Source organism: Bufo bufo, chromosome 10 (genome assembly GCF_905171765.1).
Source record: "Bufo bufo chromosome 10, aBufBuf1.1, whole genome shotgun sequence".
Lineage (NCBI taxonomy): Eukaryota > Metazoa > Chordata > Amphibia > Anura > Bufonidae > Bufo > Bufo bufo.
The window spans coordinates 57,146,687-57,172,161 of record NC_053398.1 but is presented as its reverse complement, the minus strand read 5'-3'; the positions used below and the strand labels follow the sequence as shown (position 1 = coordinate 57,172,161).

The window sequence follows — 25,475 nt, the reverse complement described above, 5'->3', positions numbered from 1 at the left end:
GCCGATTATAGATCAGACTCTGGGCTTGCTGAGCGGCCTCCATATGCTCCCTGACAAAAGGCAAAATGGTCTCTATCCGCTGTTGCATCTTGATTACATACTCCAGGACACTTATGCGGAGTGGGTTGCTGTTCCCACACCTCTTTGTCTACATCCAACAGACCACGAGGATGTCTGCCATAAAGCAATTCGAAGAGCGAGAACCCAGTAGAGGCCTGGGGTACCTCTCGCACAGCGAATATGAGAAAGGTCAGAAGAAGATCCCAATCCTTCCCATCTTTAGACACCACCCTTTTTAACATAGTTTTTAGAGTTTTCAACCACACCGTCCGTTTGCGGATGGTACACAGACGACCGTAACTATCTGATATGCAACTTACAGAGTTCCCTCATGACCTTGGACATAAAAGGGGTCCCCTGGTTAGTCAGAACCTCTTTAGGTAGCCCCACTCGGGAGAACATCTCCATTATTTCCTTAGCTATAAGCTTTGCCGATGTATGTCACAGTGGCACCGCTTCCGGGTACCGAGTGGCATAGTCCAGGACGAACAAGATGTGTTGGTGTCCTCTAGCGAACTTCGGTACTAGGCTTTCAAGGTCCATAGCGATTCACTCAAACGGCACTTCGATGATCGGGAGAAGTACCAAGGGACTGCGGAAAAGGTGCTGGGGGCTAGTTGCCTGGCAGGTCGGGTAAGACTTACAGAATTCCTCCACCTCCTTAAACACACTGGGCCATTAAAACCGTTGTAGGATACGGTCCTGTGTCTTCTGCATTCCCAGATGACCCCCGAGAACATGCTGGTGGGCTAACTCTAACACGAGTTTGCGATAAGCCTGGGGTACCACCAACTGTTCAATGGATTCTCCTCGCAGCTGGTTTACCCGGTACAACATACCCTGATGAACCACAAAACGGGGGAACACCGACTCTGCCCCTGGTTGTTGTGGTTCACCATCTACTATTAATACATTTTCCCAGGCTCGGGATAGAGTTGGGTCCCAGTGTTGGGCGGTACCAAAATTATCCCCGGAGACATTGAGGTCTGCCAGCTCAGGACCCGGCAGCAAGTCCTCAGTGTCTCCCACCATCACACTTAGCGGGGTTGTCTCCCCATCTTCCACCGAAGTGGCGGTCAGCCCTACCGCTGTCCCTTCAGACTCAGGTTCCCAGGGTTCTGGTCTCCCACCTGAGTTGGCCACTCTGCTAGGGTTACCCCTGTCTCATGGGTATCAGTCACTCTCTTAGCAGGCCACAGTGCCGGGAAGTCTATTTTATTATAGTCCCTATTATAAGTTCGTAATGTAGATTGGTGGCGACAGCCACCTCGTGGGTCCACCTGCCGGAAACCGTGGATAGAGACACCATAGCAGTTGGGTAGTCTTTTAAGTCTCCATGAATACACATGACCCCAACTTTTCGGCCAGTATACTCATTGGACCGTACCAGGGTCACCAGACTCCCTGAGTCCAACAGAGACTCCGCTGGAGTGTCTCCCACCTCCACCTGGCACAGGTGATTCAGAGTCTCCGGGGCATCCTCTGCACACAGCTTCCTAGCATATAACGACTGACGGAAGCAATAGTTCGTGTCCATGGGTACATCGGAGCTGGGTCCACAGGGGGTACATCCCTTGGGGGTTTGGTGGGCCCAAATCGCCGGGTCTGGGGTGGAGAGTTACAGGTTTTGACTACCCCCCTCCCAAAAGAACCCCCCTGTAGATTCCGGGTAGCCTCATAGCGCTCCAACAGGTCGACCATCTCAAAAGCATTACCTGGAGAGACCTGGCCGATCCATTGCTGTAGAGGGGGTGGAAAAGCCCTCCAGAACATATAAGCCAGCAGATGGTCCAGCATAGCAGTGGGGCTCAGCAAGTCACGCTGTAGCCACTTTTGCAAGAGGTTAAACAAGTTATAATACTGGGGTCACACGGGCTCAGCCGGCTTAAACCCCCACTGATGCACCTGCTTTGGCCCGGACCAACACATTCACTCCCAGTCTTGCCAGGATGTCAGGAACGGAGAGACCACTGATCTCTGGGTAGAGTCTCCCTTGTGGCCACCTTCTCATACATCGCCAAGTAGGTTTCGACGTCATCTGATGTTGTCATCCTGGGGATCGCCGCAAGGATCGCTTTCCGGACATCATGGACACTCTGGGACTCTCCTGCTGTCTGTAAAGCCATCACGTGCTGTAAGCAGCTGGTTTGTTTCTTGCTGGTGTTGATTAGCCTCCACGAGAGCTTTCATTACAGCCTCCATTTTGTCACGTAACACAGGTTTAAATTTACCTGGTTTAATCCAGGACATCCAGCCGTACCCCAAAAAAATATTTCGGCGTTTACGCCAGCCTCACTGCGTGTGCCCGCTCCAAGCCACCAATTGTGAGGATTCGCTCTGGTAGGCAGGGTAAGCGGCCGCAGAACAGAGGCAAAAGAAACAGTTTGTAAAATCAGTGTTTATTCACACAGGAGAAAAAAACAAAGCAACATTTTTCAGTCTTAGTGTTTGTTCACACAAAGGAAAGTCCAAAGAACAAAACAGTCACCTTGTTAGCAGGTTTTTTCAGAGGCCCACAACAGGCTTTAGGGGGCCTTTTTCGCCGCATGCGGCTCTCAGCCCTCTAGCACGGCACCATGCCTCAGATCCCAAAACAGAGACCCTGATGCTGAGCCCAGCTGCCTATTTAAAGGACAGCCAGGTGCTGCCAAAACCTGGACCGGCACTTAAACTCCGGTCCGGTATTTGATCTCACCTGGCTGGAAATCAGCCCAGCCGCCCATGTTGGGAGGAAAATATCTGCCTTCCCAAACAGAACCCCTTGCTATGTCACATCCCCCACAGTACATGGTAATTTGTACATTTCTGGGGCCTCATAAGCAACCATGTACACAGATAACCTTATATCCAATCTTACACAAAGTGAAGGGATGATAAACTGTCAAACCAAATCCACTTTATGGCCTAATATAGCAATCGTTAGAGTTCATTGTTATACAAAGCATTTTGTCACATTCCTCTCATTGTGGAAAACGGGAAGGATTGGACTTGGTTCAGTGACGAGTTGCCAGCTCTATTGCAGTCAGGGTGTGTGAGCAATTGGTCGTTAAGACTGGTGCGCTACAACATATAGGAAAATCGTGTCCTCTGTTTTACCTGTGGTCATAATGATGTTTTCTTAGTTTTATATCCCCACTGTTTGAGTCTTTCTCCCTACAACCCACTCTTACATTCTCTGCTAGCAGATCCCTGTGCGTGACCATGCCTTGCTACCACCCACTTCTGTATCTGTGCATGATCTATCTCCATGCCAGCCTCTGAAATCGATGTATTTGTGTGCATTCCCCTGTCCCCCCATACTGGCTTCTCTGACATCGCTGTATGTGATCATGTCCGCATACCAGCCACGATGATACCTCTGTAGGTGTTCCAGACTCAGTATCTCCCACCCTGTCTTCTGTGAATGTGATCCTGTTGCTGAACCACCCACCTACTGTTGTATGTGACGGCATGATCTTGGTTCTGTAGCAGCCACCACTATATAGGTGCTGAGTCTACTGTTTTTTGTGTGAATAATGATATAGTCATCTAACTGCTCTATATTCTATCATTTTCTAATCACCAAATAGCTATACAGTGGTCCCTTAAAGGGGTTATCCGAGTTATGGGGAAAAAAAATAAAACCTAACAAAATTAATCAGGATATACATATACATTAGTCAAGCTTGATTTTTTGAAAAAAGAACGATCCTTACACCTTTTCCAGGTTCTGTTATTGCTGTGTTTACATGCAGCAGTAACAACAATGACTCATCTCTCCCTCATGAATATTTGTGGGAGGGGTTGATTTCAAAAGAAAACCCTCCACCCCGCCCCCAATATAATAAATGGGGATGGAGTGGCAGCACGGTGGGACATATGTACTAGCGGCAGGGCCAGTCCGGCAAGGTGACAGGCTATTCAACTGCTGTAACAGCCTGCCGATAATATAAAAGTATCATAAGCCAGTGTTTCACAACCAGTGTTCCTCCAGCTGTTGCAAAACTACAACTCCCAGCATGCCTGGACAGGCATGCTAGGAGTTGTAGTTTTGCAAAAGCTGTAGGCACAACGGTTGGGAAACAATGCCATAAGCTATATTAGATTCATATACCTATATCTTGATAGAGATATAGGATTTATATATTAGCTAATAAACTTTTGAATAAACACCTATTTCTGTTGTAGCTGATATAACCTTATTATACATTATTTACTTTTTTCTTCAAGTGGGCGGTCTTCACTGGAACGGAGCAGCCAGCCATACAAGTGCCGAATGAAGAGCTGCGGCAGTGGTGAGGATCGCGCATATGCGATCAGCTATTAGCCGCAGGGAGGAACTTGGAGGGAGCCGCGGCACAAGTGAGGATCGCGCATGCGCGATCAGCTATTAGCCGCAGTTAGAAAGTTGGAGGTAGCCGCGGCACAAGTGAGGATCGCGCATGCGCGATCAACTCACAGCCGCACGGACTGTAATGCAGAGAGGTGGGGGCGTGGCCAAGGCTGATGACGTTCCGTTGACATGGCTTAGTCACTCCGACAAGCAGAGAGCTCCATGTCAACGGAACGTCACAGCTGATGACGTGGGCGGTCACATGACTGTTTAGTGTAGCAGAGAAACGGCACAAGATAGGTACAGCAAGTGATTTAGGAAAACTAAGGTATAGGAGAAATAAAGCCATAAAGATAAGGTTAAGTTAACTCGGATAACCCCTTTAAGTTACAATATTAATTGGTTCCTGGACAACCTTGTATCTTGAAAACATTGTAAGTTGAGTCCAATATTGGAAATTGAAAACTTACTGTACAGAAAATAAGCATATAACTGGAATAGCTGATGGAAGCTGTAAATTACCTTCTATGATGAGGACAGGAGTTTCTTCAGGGTCCTATATAGCATACAGTGTACCAGAAAAATAAGGTGGAGCCGTCCTCACCTGACAACCAAAGGAGCAGCTCATCCTGGTACAGAGATAGCAGTACATAACATGTACTACCGCACTGTACTGTATAGAGGAGCTACTAGAAAACCAGTACATATATTTGACAAAAAAAATGTCCATGTGGATTGGTTGGATCTGAGTCTAAAGTATGTATTAGGGTCCATTCACACGTCCGCATCCGTTCCGCAATTTTGTGGAAGGGTTGTGCAATGAGCAGGACACTGGGTCAGTGGGCATGCTATGCAGTGGGTCAGTATATATGTGTATAAGTTTGTGACGCCAGTTGCAGCTTGCGCAGGTACTGTAGCAGGGCCCTTTAAGATGTTATGAGCACACGTACTAGGTAAGGAATGCCAGACGGGGATAATGTCTCTGTATAGCAGATTTGGTAGTGTCAACGGTGTCTCCTACCTGTGGTACGGCTGGAGTCCTGTATCCCGGCTCACATGCAACAAAATTGAGTGCTGTTAATAGGAGTAACTGAGGAATAATGGAATTCCACACAGATAATAGGGTCCAACTTGTCTTTACTTGGTAGTATGATATGCAGCTTTGATCCATACAAGTTACAGCTTTAGTCTAGGGTCCCAGCAGGTTTTGGCAATATGTGGCAGGAATTTACATATATTCTGCATCTAATACATACGCCTATCAGAGTCTGGCAGGTATCTATCTTCTGCGCTGTCTTGGTTTGGGTCTGACTAGCTGTGGAGGTACTTATCTGCTCCTTGTCTTGGGATCTGTACTTACAGGACTGCTCGCAGGGTATGATGGTGGCTTCCTGGAGATCTGATAGTTCTGTAGATGGCTGCTTCCTTGGTCTACCAGCTGAGGTAAGGGACTCAGGCTGGGAAGGTTGCTCTTGGGCGTCAGCAGAGGCTTGGATCCCTGGTTGGGGTCCTTGTTTCTGGGAGCTCCTACTCACACAGCCTACCCCAACAGGGGGTGGCTGGTACACTGCCTAGAACTTTCTTTCCTCCCCCTGAAGTAGGATGTGGGAACATTCCACTCCTCCTCAGGTAGGGGGGAAGCTAGCCTGGAATGGTCTATTCCAGTCTATGTCTATTAACTAGCTATGGTCTACTTACATATTGCTGCCACCTGCTGGTGTACATTGAGAATTACAGCAAATTACATGAAAAGTCACAGTAAATCCATATAATACAAATGCAATGTCAGATTACACAGGATGTTAACACATTTACACTTTAACATCATATAGCAGGGTGACAGAGTTTTAGTGACATACTCTGGGATGTTACAGTTGCGGACCCATTCATTTTCAATGGGGCTGCAAAAGATGCAGACAGCATACTATGTGCTGTCCGCAACCGCACTTCTGTTCCGCCGCCCCCCCAAAAAAAAAAATAGAGCATGTCCTATTCTTATCTGCAGCCATGGACAAGAATAGGCATTTCTATCATAGTGCCGGCCATGTGCGGTCCACAAAATGCGGAACGCACATGGCCGATGTCCGTGTTTGGCGGATCTGCAATTTGCGGACCGCAAAACAGTTGCGGACGTGTTAATGGACCCTTAGACGGGCAGATTTTCTGCCCAATCATCGTTAATGAGTGTTCGTATGAACGCTCTTTAGCGATCATCTTGCTGTGTAATACTGCCGCCGATTGCTCGATGAACGAGCAAATGCTCAGGATTTGACGGTGGCTGATTGTGCTGTCTAATAGCGGTCTGCTGCTGGCAAACCACTGTAGAGCATGGAGACGAGCGATGGCATAGCAATCACTCCTCCCCATCTTGCTGAGGAGATCTCTGCATGTAATAGCAGCGGTCTCCTCAGCAAGCGAGCAGGTGATTGCCGGGAAGGAACTCGAGCCCGACAATCGTCTGCGTGATCAGGGTGTCTAATACACCCTATAGGCATTGTAGGTTGAGTCTAGTTTCACCTTAAGATGGGTCAGAAAAGACCATTGTATGTTGAAAATATTGTATCGTGAGGCCATTGTATCTTGAGGGAGCTCTGTATCTTGTTATGACTGGTCCAATATTAGGCATCAGGTTATCCCATAGCATGTGTGTACAGTGTCTGACTGATTGTAGTAACCATTGCTGTATAAAAATCTTCATATTCACCAGATCCAAGAAGGTTTTGACCTAATAAACTCTATTCATCCGTTCACAATATTTACTAGGACTGCGCTTTGTAAGCTTGGGGTCGAGGTCTCAAAACTGGGGGAAAAAGTAAAGTAGTTGCCCATGATCACCAGATTCTACCTATCATTTTTCAGAGGCCCTTTGGAAGATGAAAGGAGCAAACTGGTCAGTTGCCATGGGCAACTACTCCACTTTTACGTTGCGCTAGTTTTGTATGTATCTCCCCCTTTGCCTCCTTCTGGGGGTTCTCATTCTAGGAAGGTGTCCATTTGTGTAAGCGGCTAGCTGGGGCGGATGGGCTGCACGTGTAAAGCCAGCGTTAGTGAGCAGCATACAAATGCTTATTATCTGGTGAGATATTTGGTGGCTATACTGTAGTCTCGCAGAAGAGAAGGCTGCCATTTATGTATATGTGAGGACTCCCTCCTTCACACTTGTGGTGTCTACACTCTTCCTCAAATAACTGTGTCTCCCCTGTCTACCACCCATTGCTTAACCCCTTCCGTGCCATGGTCTCCTGATCATCAGTCAATACTCTCTGAAGATCTATTTTATCCGCCCTCAAGCACTCCTAATATGCAGAGATAACTGCGCCCTATGCTGAGGGCTTCCATATCATGCTCATTTCAGGTTGTATTCTCATTGTCTTTGGCATGTAGGTGCCCTGGAGATCAGCCGGTGTTCCTAGAGAAGCAGTAATACCCAGCAGTAATGAATGTGTTCACGAGGCTAGCATGGCAGTCATTTCCCTGCTGTCCTCTTTATTTCCTCCCATGAGATGCTGCTCGCCCCCCACTATCAATGTGAAAATATGCATGTCTGCTCCTCAGTATCCATGCTCAGCCGCCCCCAGACAAAGGTGCCTCCCTCTTGTCCGGGCTGGGATTGCATGCACACATTTTACCCCAATTATACAGATGTTCTCCATTCCTTATTAGTCCGAGCTGGATATTTCTTCTGCTCAGACTTCTTCCAAAAAATGAATCCCTGCTTGTCCCCTCAGTCACCATTCATGCTCCATGAAGATCATAGTTATGATGGGAAATGGACCAGAAATATTTTTTATAGACGAATCTATCAAATACAGGATTGATTCGAAGCGCTTGGGTAGACTATAGCTCATAAACTGAATTTTGCATAATATCAAGCTTTTTGTATGTCACATAGATGGTGTGCAATATTCCAAAAAGTGCCATTAGCCCCCCGCCCCCCAACAGTGTCAACTTCCTCTGTATGCAACCTGACACCTCCAGAGATGAAGCAGGCTCTGTGTGCAGCACATCTCCCCTCTGCCATCCATGCGGTGCTGCAGACACCACACGAATCTCCAGGAGCTGATACCCCCGGATACCGTCTGCTAAAGTCACCCCTTACAAAACCCGAACCCCCACAAGCCAATGTGTGTAGAGCGATGGGCAGCTTTGCTGGGAATTACACTGCTTGCATGCGTTGACTGAATTGCTGGTGGAGAAGGGGTTAATGGAGACGGCTGGCTGGCTAGCAGTGAAGTGGGATCCATGTTACCCTCCAAGGGTTAACACCACCCACTAGGCAGAAAAAATAGTCCCTCCAGATCCTGAATTTAAGTGTGGACATTAACGCTGGGTTAATGAACAAATCATGAATTGTAAGGGGAGTGTGGACATAAAATTCACATGGCTGATCGCAACAGGAAGGGGGATTCCATTGTAGGGACCACCGGTCAGGATGCATGTGGAAAGGGGGAGGGGCATCAGTTCTGTACCATTATATATGGATTATTAATGTGCTCTGTCTATATACAGGGCAGGACCCCAGCAGACGGAAATCTGGTAAAAGAATTATAATTAAAGGGGCGCCTTATATTGCCTATTCTAAAAATATGGAGAAGCCGGATACTGGCAGCATCTGAAGATGAGGATTTCAGTGGGTGCCTGGCAATACCAGATCATGTGGTCTTAAAGGGGTTGTCCAGACCATACACATGGAATATACTGGGTTGGCCGCACTATGACAGTCTAGCACTGGTCAGGCTGGGAATCTCTTTGCAGGACTGGAAGGTTTTATTCTAATGCAAGTGGGACTATTTTTCCTGTAAAAATTGGCTGCAACCAAGAAAAATATCTGTGTGTCAGTGGGTGGATCTGACAACTGCCACACGATGGCACATAATGGAGGGAAGAGACAAAGTGACGGGGCTCAGGAGGCTGCTGCCAATGGATGGTGGGTGAGGAGGGGCGAGGGTAAGGAAGGGGTTAGAGGAGGAGAGGTCACACTGGGTGATGCCGGCAGCTGGGCGCTCACATGGTGGGAGACAGAGCAGGCGAGCGGCGGATGGATGCTTCAGCGGGAGTGACACGGCGGGACCGGATCTTGATTCGTGAGCAGGCTGCCAGGCTCTCATTGTGACTGAACGGCACGGGGACCGCTGGGCTTCCCTCGCGCTGCTACTTTCTGACCCGGCGCCTCCATCCCGTGCCCGCTCCAAAGGACACACTGCCCGGGCAAACTTTTCTCTGTGAACACAAAGGCAGAGCTGCAGCAGCAGGTATTCTGACCCGAGACATGTGCAGGTCCCGACTCCTCTGTCCCTCACCCGAACAGTCACTTGGCTTCTTTGTTACCGGCCGCCTTCTCCAGGGTGAATTCCGGCAGGAAAGGGTGTCTGCGGGTTTTATTAGATGTGTTTTGTTTTAAGCAACTTTAAAAAGCAAAACTTTGTTACAGACATGAATTAGTGTCCTGCCCATTGTTACCCTTCCAATAAAATAGCCCGAGCCCCCCAATAAATAGCCCGAGCCCCCCAATAAATAACCTGTGATATTAGTAATGGAATCTGCTTCATTGTAACTTTGTTCACTCTTGTCGTCTTTTTGTGTTTTTCTTTTGGAGGTTTGTCAAGGTGATACAGCTTTCTGTCAAGGACCAAAGGGTTAAAGGAAGCGGCGATGCCCTCTGTGATGGAGAAGTCTCCAGGCTCCACTGCAATCATCTCCCGCAACAGAGCCAAGTCAGACGGCTTGGGAAGCAATTCCGAGGAGGACAGCAGCGAGGATGAAGCGCCGAGGGGTGAGGGTTCAGGAATCTCTACCATGGTGGACTGGGCTCCCTCAGTCTCATTGTCTTGCTGGGCTCCCCGCAACTAAAAGGACTACGGTCTGCTCTGCATTACTGAGAAGGGAAGGGGTTAAGAACCGTTTAGCATCCATCTGAGAGAAAAGGGGTTAATGGTTGCTTTACTGCTCCCTAGCAGGGGGTGAGGGCTCCATTGCATCTCCATGCAATAAAATGGGTTGAGGACAAGACAGGGTTAACCCTGTTGCAGTAAGGGTATCCTCACTGCTGCCTAGCAGAAAATGGGTTAATGTCTGCCTTCTAACTCCCTCAAGGAAATGTGGTAAGGGTTTCCTACAGTTTCATTCTGCCTTGCAGCTTCCCAAAGGAAGAAAGAGATAAGATTGGCCTTGAAATGGGTTAAGGGCTGCTGTGTACATGAGGGATTGAGTGCTGTCATGCTGTTCCCTGGCAGGAAACGCGTTGGGGGCTTCCTAACGGCCATCTAGCTGGAGAGATGGGCAGCTGCATTCTGCTAGGATGAGGTCTCCAGTAAGACGAGGGCCGAGCGCAGCTCCGGCAGGACAATGGTGAACACCTTTGCAGTTCTCTGGTAGGGCAAGGGTTGAGTGCTGCAACTGCAGGGTCCTATCCTCCAGAGCCTGTCCTAGGGCATCAGACACGTACATGTGCCTACTCTTAATGGATTGTAGGATAATTCAGAAATAAAGCTTGGACTGCCGATTTTAGGATTCAAGGTAAATTTGAGGAGTTCCATTCATCTGAATGGGCTTGTTCTGACGGCAAGCACATGGATCTCTGTAGCCCCCCCACCCCCCCCCCCCCCCCATTCAAATTAATGGGACAGTCAGAGAAATATCTGCAACAAATCTGCCCTGTGTGTGAATATACTCTTATCCTGGGATGCTTCCCTGCTCGGCAGCTGGCCATATTTTATATCTGTCTGGTCTTTGTCAGGAGTTAATTAACCTCTTAGTGGAGCTTTCTGTTTGCAGTTGACTTGCAGCTGGCCTTGTTATATACAGACCATTGTTTTTCTAGCCCCATATTGAAATCCTTTCTTGCTCTTTAATATCTGTTCTACTTTGCCCCCTGTTCTCTATATCCTAGTCTTCTTCGTGTTTGATCCTTTTAGTTTCCATGCTTTCTCTACAATGACCTCTAGCTCTTTAGTTGTACATTGCTTATAGTCTCTTTAGATCTACTGGTCTCTCTGGATACCATTGGGATAGCTGTCCCAGTGTTGTGGGTTGCTAGCCCCCACCCCTATGCCCATCTAGACTCTTGCTGCCAGTCTTCTCATTTTTGGTCCTGTCTCTGGACCTCTATCAACTTGCTTGTTATTTAAACTGTATTATCTTCCCACTCTTTATTCGGATACCAAATATCCTCTTAGGCCTCTTGCACACGAACATTTTTTTTCCGTTCCGTTTTTTTCGTTCTGTATACGACCCGTATATGAAACTATTCATTTCAATGGATCCGCAAAAAAAAACGGAAGGTACTCCGTATGTCCGTTCCGTTCAAAGATAGAACATGTCCTATTATTGTCCGCATAACGGACAAGGATAGTACTGTTCTATCAGGGGGCAGCTGTTCCGTTCCGCAAAAAACGGAATGCACACAGACGTCATCTGTATGTTTTGTGGATCCATTTTTTGTGGACCACAAAATACTGAAAAAACATACGGTTGTGTGTGAGAGGCCTTATACTGTATGTTTATCCCCCACTTCACACACCATATTTGTACAGGTAGTGCTGGTGACCTCAGATAGGACGGGATTCTGTAGACCTGAAGAAGCAGCTTTGCATTTATAGCGCTTCCTTTATTGGCCTCACTTTTTTATTTCTGATCAGATCATTTGGAATTCATGACCTAAGATGTATATGGTCCTGTTTTACCACTACTGACAGATGTTTCCAGGGGCAGACTGACCACAGACACTACAGGGAAATTCTCCAGTGGGCCGATCCACAGGGGACCACCCGAACAATCCTCATTGCTGCCGGCCAGGTACATAATGATCTGATGCTCTTAGCATCAATCAATAAATGCTTGGAGCATCAGGTACTTATGCCTCTGGCCAGCGGCCACAGATCACCCTGAACTGTATCACCGTCCTCCTCAGCTGAATACTGCAGTAGGGGTGGCAGTATTTTGCATTGCACTGTGGTATTGGATTCTGCTGGGGCGGTATTTTGTGCTGCACTAAGACATTGTTGGCTCTGCTTCCTGTTGTCCCCGCCTACTTTTGTTGCCCCGCCTTCTATCAATTTGGACCTGACTACAACATTGGGCTACTTTTTTTTTTTTTTCCCAGGGCCACTTTAATTTCCAGTCCACCCCTGGATGTTTCTAATATCTTGCATTCAGATTTTGAGCAGATTTGCTTTTGTCTGCTATTCTGGAAGCTTTCTTCTGTATTCAGCCATCTGGGCCCTAAGTTGACAGAGTTTAGGTTAGACAGATTCTTGGGTTTAAAAAGCCCATTTCCAGATTTTTTTTCTTATTAGGGAATGAATCTCTCATTTGAAACCTCCATCCATTAGCTGGAGTGGAGAACTGTCAGTGTCTTTTTCTCTATAGGACATGGACAAAACATGTTGTTTAAAGGGGTATTCACAATGTTAGACGTTATCCCCTATCCACAGGATAGGGTATAACTATCAGATCAGTGGGGTCTTACCACTGGGACCTGCGTGCAGGTGCTCCATTCATCTCTATGGGAATTCCAGAGAGAGCCAAGTGCTTTACTCAGTTATCTCCGAAACTCCCATAGAAATGAATGGAGCTGCCAGACGCATGTGTGACCGGCCACTTCATTCATTTCAGAGGGGGTACGGGGCCCCCATACTCGTGATTGGTGGGGGTCTCTGCGGTAGGACCCCCCACGATCTGTTATTCCGTATCCTGTGGATTGGGAATAACTTCTAACAATGAGGATACCCCTTTAATTTCTCTATGGTGGTACTGCGGTATGAGTGTCACTGGGGGTTCCATCACAGCAATACCCTGGAATTGTCTAGTTTGGTTGGATTTCAAATATTATTTTTTAAATTTATTTTTTTAGGGGTGCCATTCCAGATGGAATCATCCAAAGCTGAAGCATGGCAGAGACCTAGCCAAAAACCACACTGACCTGCAAGTCAGTGTTTTTAAAATTGTTAAAAAGTATGACCATTAGGCCTCTTGCATACGACCGTATGCCCTCCGAGACATATGGTCAGTGAGCGGGCCATATGTCCTGGAGCGGCATTGATCGGGAGCACACAGCATCATAGATTACAATGATGCTGTGCACGTCGGTCCGCCCGCAGGGCTATTGCAGTTGCACCTTTATTCATAAAATTCTAGCAGGAATAATAGAGGAATGGAACAACAGAGTCATGAGAATAAATTCTTTAAAATTGCCATTACATATGGAATATAATTATTTCCAACAACAGACGTGTATGGGGAGGTGACAGGTCCTCTTTAACAAGCAATGAGCAATCTATTTTTAACAATCAATCTGAAAACTGTGCCAACTTTCACGTCAGCGCAGTCTGTGACGGTGTACTGGCCACCCAGCTTCTGATCTGTGGGACTGTACCCTAAGGCCTCTTTCACACGGGCGTTGCGGAAAAATGTGCGGGTGCGTTGCGGGAACACCCGCGATTTTTCCGCGCGAGTGCAAAACATTGTAATGCGTTTTGCACTCGCGTGAGAAAAATCGCGCGTGTTTGGTACCCAAACCCGAACTTCTTCACAGAAGTTCGGGCTTGGGATCGGTGTTCTGTAAATAGTATTATTTTCCCTTATAACATGGTTATAAGGGAAAATAATAGCATTCTGAATACAGAATGCTAAGTAAAACAGGGCTGGAGGGGGTTAAAAAAAATAAAAAAATCATTTAACTCACCTTAATCCACTTGCTTGCGATGCCGGGCATCTCCGTCTGACTCTTTTACTGTATAGGACCTGTGGAGAGCATTAACTATAGTTTAAGGACCTGGGATGACGTCACTCTGGTCATCACATGGTACGTCACATGATCTTTTACCATGGTGAAAGGGGCGGATTGGGAACTTGGGAAAAAAATCTAAAAGTGGCCCCATGTTGTAGGTGGGTCCAAAATGACTGGCCAACAGAAGTAGTCGGGCTGGCAATACCACAGTGCAGCACATTATACTGCCTCAGCAGAACCAAATACTACAGTGCTGCACAAAATACTGTTGCCCACGCAGTATGAAACCGTATCATCGTCCTGAGGACATCAATATAGTTGCCGCTGGTCAGGTGCATAAGAGCCTGATCAGGCTCGGACTCGCCCACCAGGAAGGCGGGGGATTCCTCGGTGGGCCCCCAGTCTCCTGCGCCCAAGATAAGATGGAGGAGTAATTATTTCTCCTTTCTCAGGAGAGATAATTATTGTAACCACTAGGTGGCAGTATCGCACAGTGATGCAACCTCCTACTGGTGTACATTGTACAGGAGGGCCCACAGTACCTTCTAGACTTCTGGGGCTGCTGGCTATGAAGGAGGAGAGAAGGTGTCTGCCTCCTCCTGCCCTCCCTGCTGTCAGGAAACTGTGGCTGCTGGAGAGAAGGACTAGCTGTTTTCTCAGTTGTGTGACAGTAGTGAGCTGTAGGAGACTGTAAGGGGGAAATAGGGGATTTGTTTATAGCAGACACAGATCTGTGTATGTGTGCTGCCCTCTGCAGAGTTTAGAGTGGCTTTGGAGGGACTCTACCCTAGGTACCCTGAATGCCTCTGCTTTAGGTGCACCCCCATAAGTGCCCCAGCTCTCGATGCCCCCACTCTAAATGCACCACTAATATTGCCTCTTCTCCAGTTACCCCTGCTCCAGGATCCACACTATTACCCTGCCTCAGGTGACCCTAATGTCTCTGCTTCAGTTATGACCCTTCATTTGTGCCCTTTGCTCACGTTGCTCCTCTAGCACATTTGCTTGGGTTGTGACCTGCAAAGGGGGTTGGACTTATGCCCGAAAAATTCTGCAAAGTGCATCACATTCTCCAGTATTGACACGTATGGTGTACATGGCGGCAGTGATGATATTCCGTATTTACAGGCATCACTGCTGCCATGTAAAGAGATAGTGGTGGAGGATTTAAAGGGGTTGTCCAGGTTTTCAAGTTATCCTCTCCACACCATAGGGCATAATTATATGAATAGTGGGGTCCGATTCTGCAACTCACACTGATCCCAGGAACGGGCCCTGTTCCCCCTTTTTATGGTGCGACAGGCTACACATACGGCCTGCTGACCCCATAGAGAATGGATGGAGAGGCAGGGCATATGCTCGACCTACCACTCAGTCAAGAAGGGGGATAAGTGGGGGATCCAGCGTTCAGACCCCCACGGATCACTTAGTTGTCCCCAATTCTGTGGACACAGGCCCTTTAACAGGCGAGCATTTCTATTTTAGGTTGACACATATTTTGGGCCAGATTAAATTTTTTTACACCCAAAGAAAACATTTAAGGATAGGGAATGTGAAAAGGTGAAACGGATATGACACAACAGGTGATAAGGGTCTGACTGTTGGGACCCCAATGATCAAAGGAACGTGGTCTTAAAGGGGTTGTCTCACTTCAGTAAGTCAGATTTATCATGTAGAGAAAGTTAATACAAGCCACTTACTAATATATTGTTGTTATCCATATTGCTTCCTTTGCTGGCTGGATTCATTTTTCCATCACATTATACACTGCTCGTTTCCATGGTTATGACCACCCTGCAATCCATCAGTGGTGGTCGTACTTGCACACTGTAGGATAAAGTACTAGCCTATGTGTGCTCCCATGGTCCCGGCCACCAGAGAGGCTGACGCTTTTGCCTATAGTGTGCAAGCACGGCCACCACTGCTGGATTGCAGAGTGGTCAAAACCATGGATACGAGCAGTGTATAATGTGATGGAAAAGAGCCAATATGGAGAATCAGAATACATTAGTGAGTGCCTTGTATTAACTTTCTCTACATAATAAATGCCATTTGTTGAAGTGAGGCAGCCCCTTTAAGTGTGCAACCGTTAGGCAAAAAATGTCTTGGTGCGCGCATTGCGTGTTTCCTATATGTGATAGGAACTGCATGTGTCTTGTTTCTGACTCTCTTAAGAGCAGGATATCTATATATGTGTAAGGCTACTTTCATACTTGCGGTAGCAGGGTCCGGCAGGCTATTCCAGTGGGGGAACAGCCTGCCAGATCCGTGCTTACGCTAGCCCACCGTGCCGCCGGAGGTCCGGTCGCAGCACGCACAGGAAACATGCCGAGAGGCGGCCGGTCAAAAACTACAGCGGACTTCCGGCGGCACGGTGGGCTAGCATTAGTACAGATGCGGCAGGCTGTTCCCCCGCCAGAACATCCTGTCGGACCCTGCTACTGCAAGTGTGATAGTAGCCTAAATTCTGCCACATGTATGTTTGTGTATTTTGCTGTGAATGTTGTCTACCATCATACTTCATCTTTAATATTTCTGTTATCACTGTAAGAGCTCATGAACACGATTATTGCATGTTTTGCAGTCCGCAAATTGTGGATCTGCAAAACATGGACACTGGGTGCGGAACAGAACAGCTGGTCTCTAATAGAACAGTCCTATCCTTGTCTGTAATGCCGACAATAATAGGACATGTTCTATAATTTTGCGTAACGGCCATGTGGACATACAGACACGGAATGCCCATGGAGTCATTTCTGTTTTTTGTGTCCCCAAGTGAATGGTTTCGCATACAGGCCACAAAAAAAAAAAAAAAAAAGGTAGAGACACGGAAAAAAACAGGTTTTGTGTGCAGGAGCCCTAAGGTGGGCCCCCAGAATCAGTTACACTGGTGGGCCCTAGGTACCCCAGTCCGACACTGAGCCTGATGCTCTTATACTAATTAATGCTGAGAGCCAGGGTTGCCAACCGTCCAGAAATTTCTGGACAGGCCATAAAAATAGGTGACTTTTTCCTTCCTGGTGTCCTTGAAAGAAAAATTGATTTCTTTTTTTTTTGGTTGATGGTACTTTTATTACTATTATTTTGGTGATAATTCTCATCATTTTACAGCTCACAGTAAATGCTGTGATGAGTTCTTATCACTATACTGAGCTATGGACATGGATTACTTATTATTTTTAGCATTCATTATGGTTTTCCAATTTGTTAAAAAAATGTCGGGTGTCTGTGATTTTGGTATAAGTTGTCCAGAAAAAAGAAAAATGTTTGGCAACCCCGCAGAGAGCATCAGATCTTGATGTAACTGGGCGGCCCTCTGAGCACCGGCCCACTATGGCCAGTCCGCCCATGACCCTTAGTAGATATTAATTAGCTATAATGATTGTACAATTCCTTGTGTTTTTAGTTTAGCTTCATAAAATATCTTATGTTAAAGGGAACCTGTTGCATCAAACATGGTTTGTGATCAGCTTGCTGAATGTTATAGAGCAGGAGTAGCTGAGAATATTCATCACAACCTGACTTTATTGGTTTAAATCTCAGCAAAATGTATAATGTGTACAGTGTCTAAGCCCGCCTCAACAGCAGGGACTTAAAGTGGCGAGGCTCCCTTCCCTCCCACATTTTGCATCAGCTTGTCTGTCGCTGCAGTTTCCTCTTCAGGAGTGATCCCATGCTTCACCCACCTTCTGTGTCATGGGCTGCTCATCCACTGCATCTGCCTCAGGGTGCATTCACACAGCCCTTTTTTCTGACTACGTCCGATCCAAAAATGTTGTGGATCTGCACAGACGCAATAATTTCTAAGGGGCTGAAAAAAATGCAGACAGCACACGGATGTCACAGCCGCAATTGTGTGGCTGAGCCTCCGATATTACAACATGCCATATTCTTGTCCGTATTTTTTCAATATGGCCCGTGAAAAGTGCAGGACATGAACCGCGTCTGTATTTTGCTGACCGCAAAACGGATAGGGTCGTGCAAATGCCCCCTTGTTCACAGCCTTTCATGGAGGAAGACTTGTTTTTCCCTTGGCCTGTAGACTGTTCCCTGGATCTTCACAGTTACCAGTACTCCTCGTCACCAGCCGGGGATGTTGATACAGGCCTGGTGCGTGACCTTCTGAATGGGGCCTCTTCTTTCTGCACTTTCGCCAATGTAACTGCAGGCAGGGGACTCCCCAACATACTCTGCCCTTGGCTCACCTGCTAGAGATGCAGTAAGCTTTTCCTAGCATGTATCCCTAGCTTGATCTGTGCTGTTCCACAAAGTGGCAAATGTACAGTGCTTTCATTGGCCCCTTCTAGTGGCCTCGCAGATTTCACGCAAGGGTTAGTACTTCCTGCCTGTTCCAGCAGGACACAGCAGCAGTCTTCAGTGGTAGTGTGCTGGTGCCTTTTAATGGTCAGTACACAGTACCACTGCTGCTCCTAGCATGTTTCTTTCCCTATCGGAGGCAGGCTGTGGACATCAGGGGAAATGACTTATTCCTGGACAGCCCCTTTAAACATACGAGTAACATATCCCCCATTGCTTAAAGAAAGCCAGTCGCCAGAAAATACAGTGCAATCTGCAGGTGGCATGTTATAGACCAGGAGGAGCTGAGCAGATTGATAGTTTTGTGGGAAAAGTTTCAGTAAAACGTGTAAATTATACATTTATATCTCTGCTTTTTCTGACTTCATTTATACACAGGGGAGGTGTATAAATGCTCTATAACACGCTGCCTGCAGATCACACTGCATTCTGTTGCGACAGGTTCTTTAAGTTGTGGTAGGAGCATTTTAATCAAACACTAAACTAATTAATATCATGTATATGCTAATTCCCCTCCACATAATGGTGATTCATTTCCTACACGGCTGATATTGTCATGTAGCTTGTGCCGTATCCATATCCAGTATATATCTTCTTGCTGGTTTCTGGTTTTCTCCTCTCCCCTTTGTTTTAGTTGCAGTTTGTTGCTTTTGTTTCTTTTCACTCTCAGAAGTGGGAGAAAAGAAAAGGCAGTCTGCTCCTAAAACTATTCATTCTCCTCTCCAGATGGTTTGTCATCGTGTCTTTTCACTGAGCGGTATTATTCTTTATCCTGTGTATAGTATTTTTCTCACTTTGCACCGTTTTATTACGCCAAGTTCTTAAAATAATATATATTTTTTATTCAGTCATCACTTCTTTTGCTCAGTCCATACGTCACCACTTTTGAATGTGTTCTTTAGTTGTTACTTTGTCTAGTTTCTTGTAAATATAATGGAACTAGTCATAAATGGAGCCGTAATATTTTTTTTCCCATCACAGGGCCCTTTCAGTATTGGTGTCCCATAAGCTAGACCTTTGTCATATTTAAAGGGGCTGTTGCCCAAGCTAAAATGACATGGGCATCTGTCGACTTCCCGCACAGACAGGGTTACGTGTGCTGCTGTAGCCAATGACTGGCGTTGACAGTGATATTTTTTTCCCAAACAACTTGTGAGTGCCGGGTCATGTTCCTCTTTGGGACAACTCTACACCGAGGCCTGTCATTGGCTGCAGCAGCCCAGGTGACCCAGTCCATGCAAGAAGTTGACAGATGGGAACCAGTGCAATGAAGAGCTGGAACCGACTGGTGGGGACCACGTGAATATGGATTTCTCCACAGGTCCCAATGTCATTGGGTTTGAGTAAAAAAATTAATAAAACTGATAAACAACCCCTTTTATGGGCTACAATGCATTTAACATTAAAAAAAAAAAGAAAGGCACTGACTTTTTTTCAGGCATTCTGTTCCAGTGCTGATGGTTCTGTCCCCGCTGCTTCTGGTCCTCTTTGTACCGGAAGTGTGATGTCCGGTCCCCACCGCTGCAGCCACTCGCTGGTCTCAGTGGTCACATGCAGCTTGAGATATGTGTGACGATGGGTGGGACACCACACGGTACACAGGATCAGAACCAGAGAGGACAGGACCCCAACTTAGTGTTGGAAAGGAGCGTTATATATGATTTCTGGCGTTTGTAGCTTGTGGCTTAGACAGCCCCTTTGAAGAGAGCTAACATTTATAACCTGTATTATTGCTGAGGACCCCCAACCACTGGAAACCTGATTGGTCACTAGGACGGGAGCCCCAAGACCCCCAGATCATGCAGTGAGAAAGAGTTTGAATGGAGTAACGTCCCATTTCTGTCAGTCTCAGTGTTCATGGTGATCATAAAGGGATCTGATTGTTGGGGTCCAACTTTTGGTATGCCCACTGATTCTAAGAATGAAGAGATCACAGAGCTGGTTATGGATTGTGGCCCTCTCACAGTTTTTCGCTACACAGCAGTGCCCATTCAAATGGATGGGGATATGCTGTAGTTCCTTGCACAGTCAATCAGTGAGAGCCCCACTTTGATGAGATCACAGCACTGCAGCCCTTTGATCCTTGGTTTCCTGGTCCTGGCAGTTGGATCACAACTGTTTAGAGAGCAATGGCGTATCTTTGCGATATTGCATTACTTTCTGTGATGGAGAGAACCCTATATCTCCAAATGCATTATACAGTAAAATTCCTTATATACAGCATCAAATAAGCCAAAAACATCGATCACCCTTCACTTGTCACTAGAACAAAACTATGTTGAATAACCATTTAGAAAAATCTTTTGATTAGAATACGAAGTTAGAAATAATAAGTAACTTAGTAATTTTTCTAATAACATTGTATTGTTATTGTACTTGTTACAATTATTTGACTTTTTGATAATTTGGGCAGACTAGATGGGCCAAATGGTTCTTATCTGCCGACACATTCTATGTTTCTATAATTTAGAACCTATGTGGCCATATTGATGCAGATTAAAGGGCTTTTACTGTACTGTAAAGCTAAAACCTGCATCACATACCATGTTCATTAAGATACATGAAAACTGTGGTTTCTGTTTTCCTAAATTTAAGAGAAATTTATTTGAATTATTTTATTGCATTTGCTTGTACCGGAGCATTCCACCCAAGTATCTGCCATGTCATAATCCTGCCCAGTATGCATGGATTGTATTGGTTGGGCTTCTTTCCATTATTATGTTTGGGGTTTCATTTTAAATATTCTCTCTCACGTTTTCCTTTCAGACAGCATGATCCGAGTGGGTTCAGATTACCAAGCTCAGATCCCTGAGTACAAACCAGGTAATACCTCCTTAAGGTACTTTTTTTTAGAAAAATAGTGAACAACCAATTGCTGCAGGTGGTGGCTGTGTGCATAGACCTGAAGTTAAAAGATAAAATCTGTTTGCCTGCAGCGGCCACTAGGTGGCGCTTTCTGTGTCCTGTTTTATTATGGAGTACAATGTATACAGCAGAGAATACTGGACCTATTAAGGAAAAGATATTTATGACTCATCCTCAGGATAGGTCATCCATATCAGATATACAGGGGTGCGACACCCGGGACCCCTGCCGATCAGTTGTCAGAAGAGGCCTTGAGCACCGCAGCCTCTCCCTAGGCCAGTGACTTCACTCTACATCAGTCACATGGCCATGTTGCAGCTTAGCCCCATTCAATTCAATGGGTTTAAGCTGCAATACCAAACACAGCCGCTATACTATGTACGGCACTATCCTTGGAAAGCTGCAGGGAGCCTGCATCTATAACCTGAGCTCTGCTAAGCGCAGTGGCTCCCTTAAACAGCTGATTGGTGGGGGTGCGAGGACTTGGACCCCTGCTGATGTCATAATGATGACCTCTTCTGAGGATGATTCATAATTATCATTTCCAGGATATCCCCTTTAAAACCTTTCCTACTATGGATATTATTGGGATGACTGATGGCAAAACTGATGCGTTTGATGTTTAAAGAGGACCTTTCACTAGAATAAAAAATCTAAACTAACTATACAGACATGGAGAGCGGTGCCCAGGGATCCCCCTGCACTTACTGTTATCCCTGGGCGCCGCTCCGTTCTCCCATTATAGCCTCTGGTATCTTCATAGTTAGGCTCCACCCAGGGGAACCTGACGGCGTCTCTTTCTCCCAGGCTGGAGTACTGGCCAATCGCAGCGCTCAGCTCATAGCCTGAGAGAAAAAAAAAACCTCTCAGGCTATGAGCTGAGCGCTGCGATTGGCCAGCGCTACAGCCTGGGAGAAGGAGACCCCGGCAGGTTCCATGGGTGGAGCCTAACATATGAAGATACCAAAGGCTATAATGGGAGAACGGAGCGGCGCCCGGGGATAACAGTAAGTGCAGGGGGATCCCTGGGCACCGCTCTCCATGTCTGTATAGTTAGTTTAGATTTTTTATTCTAGTGAAAGGTCCTCTTTAAACATTAAACACAATGGAATTTTTCTGTCTGATATACTGTGTATAAAAAATATTTTCCTTTTAAAGGGTTTCCCACGATTTTCATACTGATGACCTATTCTCTGGATCGGTCATCAGTATCTGATTGGTGGGGATCCAGCGCTCCTGTGAGCTCCGTGGCCTTCTCACAGCTTACCAAGCACAGCGCCGTATAGTGGCTGTGCTTGGTATTGCAGCTCAGCCCCATTCACTTCTTGTCATGCTCGTGTGCGGGAGGAAAACACTACACCGAGCATAGGAGGAAAAGGGGATACCTGAATAAGGCCTGGAAACTAGGGAAGGAAGACGGACACCTCCTAGAGAAAACACTAACTCCAGTCCTGACACACTACCAGTATGAACAGGCCCCAAAGGTAGGCAAGTTCATACGCTGGATACCTAGAATCCTATCTCACCCTATAGGACCCTGAAACTAATGTTAGGACTGAGTCTACCTATTCCTCCAAAAGGAAGGACGAACAGGAGTCTCCCTCAGACCTAATGACAAACAGGGAAAGGATATATATATATATATATAGCTCAAAAAAATAAAGGGAACACTTAAACAACACAATGTAACTCCATGTCAATCACACTTCTGTGAAATCAAACTGTCCACTTAGGAAGCAACACTGAGTGACAATCAATTTCACATGCTGTTGTGCAAATGGGATAGACAACAGGTGGAAATTATAGGCAATTAGCAAGACACCCCCAATAAAGGAGTGGTTCTGCAGGTGGTGAACACAGACCACTTCTCAGTTCCTATGCTTCCTGGCTGATGTTTTGGTCACTTTTGAATGCTAGCGGTGCTTTCACTCTAGTGGTAGCATGAGATGGAGTCTACAACCCACACAAGTGGCTCAAGTAGTGCAGCTTATCCAGGATGGCACATCAATGCGAGCTGTGGCAAGAAGGTTTGCTGTGTCTGTCAGCGTAGTGTCCAGAGCATGGAGGCGCTACCGGGAGACAGACCAGTACATCAGGAGACGTGGAGGAGGCCGTAGGAGGGCAACAACCCAGCAGCGGGACCGCTACCTCCGCCTTTGTGCAAGGAGGAACAGGAGGAGCACTGCCAGAGCCCTGCAAAATGACCTCCAGCAGGCCACAAATGTGCATGTGTCTGCTCAAACGGTCAGAAACAGACTCCATGAGGGCCCGACGTCCACTGGTGGGGGTTGTGCTTACAGCCCAACACCGTGCAGGACGTTTGGCATTTGCCAGAGAACACCAAGATTGGCAAATTCGCCACTGGCGCCCTGTGCTCTTCACAGATGAAAGCAGGTTCACACTGAGCACATGTGACAGACGTGACAGAGTCTGGAGACGCCGTGGAGAACGTTCTGCTGCCTGCAACATCCTCCAACATGACCGGTTTGGCATTGGGTCAGTAATGGTGTGGGGTGGCATTTCTTTGGATGGTCGCACAGCCCTCCATGTGCTCGCCAGAGGTAGCCTGACTGCCATTGGGTACCGAGATGAGATCCTCAGACCCCTTGTGAGACCATATGCTGGTGCGGTTGGCCCTGGGTTCCTCCTAATGCAAGACAATGCTCAGACCTCATGTGGCTGGAGTGTCAGCAGTTCCTGCAAGACGAAGGTATTGATGCTATGGACTGGCCCGCCCGTTCCCCAGACCTGAATCCAATTGAGCACATCTGGGACATCATGTCTCGCTCTATCCACCAACGTCACGTTGCACCACAGACTGTCCAGGAGTTGGCAGATGCTTTAGTCCAGGTCTGGGAGGAGATCCCTCAGGAGACCATCCGCCACCTCATCAGGAGCATGCATAGGCGTTGTAGGGAGGTCATACAGGCTTGTGGAGGCCACACACACTACTGAGCCTCATTTTGACTTGTTTTAAGGACATTACATCAAAGTTGGATCAGCCTGTAGTGTGTTTTTCCACTTTAATTTTGAGTGTGACTCCAAATCCAGACCTCCATGGGTTGAAAAATTTGATTTCCATTTTTTAATTTTTGTGTGATTTTGTTGTCAGCACATTCAACTATGTAAAGAACAAAGTATTTCAGAAGAATATTTAATTAACTCAGATCTAGGATGTGTTATTTTTGTGTTCCCTTTATTTTTTTGAGATATATATATATATATATATATATAACACTTATCTCCAGGAACTCGGCTAAGACCCAAACACAAGCTAACCACAAGTCCAACAGAAGCTATAAACCACAGAGTTAAATTACCACAATAGCCACACATGGGTAAAGAAGGTGTGACAAGCACCAGAAACAACACAGACGTCATTTGATCCAAAAGGAAAACATGTCAGTTCAAACCACGTGTTGTCAGTCTCACAGATCTCCTGCAACCTGTTGCGGGAACGTCCCTATGTCTCGGTATGTCTGTGACACTTTTATGGGGCTGAGCTGAGCCTAGGCCATTTGACAGATGAACGTGTCATCACTGTCCTAGGAAAAGCTGAGAGAGCTACTGTGAGCGCCGCTGCCTTCCCAAACAGCTAATCGGCGGGGGAACAGGTGTCATACCCCCACCGATTAGATACTGATGACCTATCTCGGAGAACTCCTTTAATTGGTGGTCTGTCTGCCAAGTAGGAATCTAGACTGCTGTGCAAGTAGGTCAGTTTTACGTAGTGGGTTGTCTTCTCCATGTCTGACAAGTTGTATCCTTTCATGGCCACCTCTTACTACACAAGTAAGTAATTTGGAGAAGACCATGAACAAGCGCTAAGGTAGCTGTATACCTTGATGAATATTAGCTGAACCCTCTTATGCAGGAGTCGGCAACTTATGGCCCTTCAGCTATTGTGAAACTACATCTGCCAGCATGCACCTTTGCTCAACTGTTTTTGGAACTCCCATAGAAGTATATAGAGTATGCTGAGAGTTGTAATTTTCTCAGCAGATGGAGCTCCAGAGGTTTCTGACCCCTGATTTAATGTCTATGCTTGCTTCTGATTACCCCACCATCAGCATTGGGGGATAAACACAGGTACTTTTCTGTCCTCTCTCTCCATTTAGAACATGTACACACTCGGCTGAGCAGAGAGTATGCATGTGAATGGCTAGGCTTCCAGTGGTATTTTATCACAGATTG

At 46.6% G+C, this 25,475-nt stretch overlaps 1 protein-coding gene across 1 annotated transcript in view; it reads left to right on the top strand.

Moving 5' to 3' along the window:
• The first annotated feature begins 9,449 nt into the window (after window positions 1-9,449).
• The window catches only part of RCOR2 (REST corepressor 2), a 42,072-nt gene continuing 26,046 nt past the window's right edge, over window positions 9,450-25,475 (top strand). Inside the window, 3 exon segments of the mRNA XM_040408910.1 lie at window positions 9,450-9,616; window positions 9,967-10,145; window positions 21,183-21,239. Of these exon segments, the coding sequence (XP_040264844.1) occupies window positions 10,025-10,145; window positions 21,183-21,239 (178 nt within the window). The 5' untranslated portion in view covers window positions 9,450-9,616; window positions 9,967-10,024.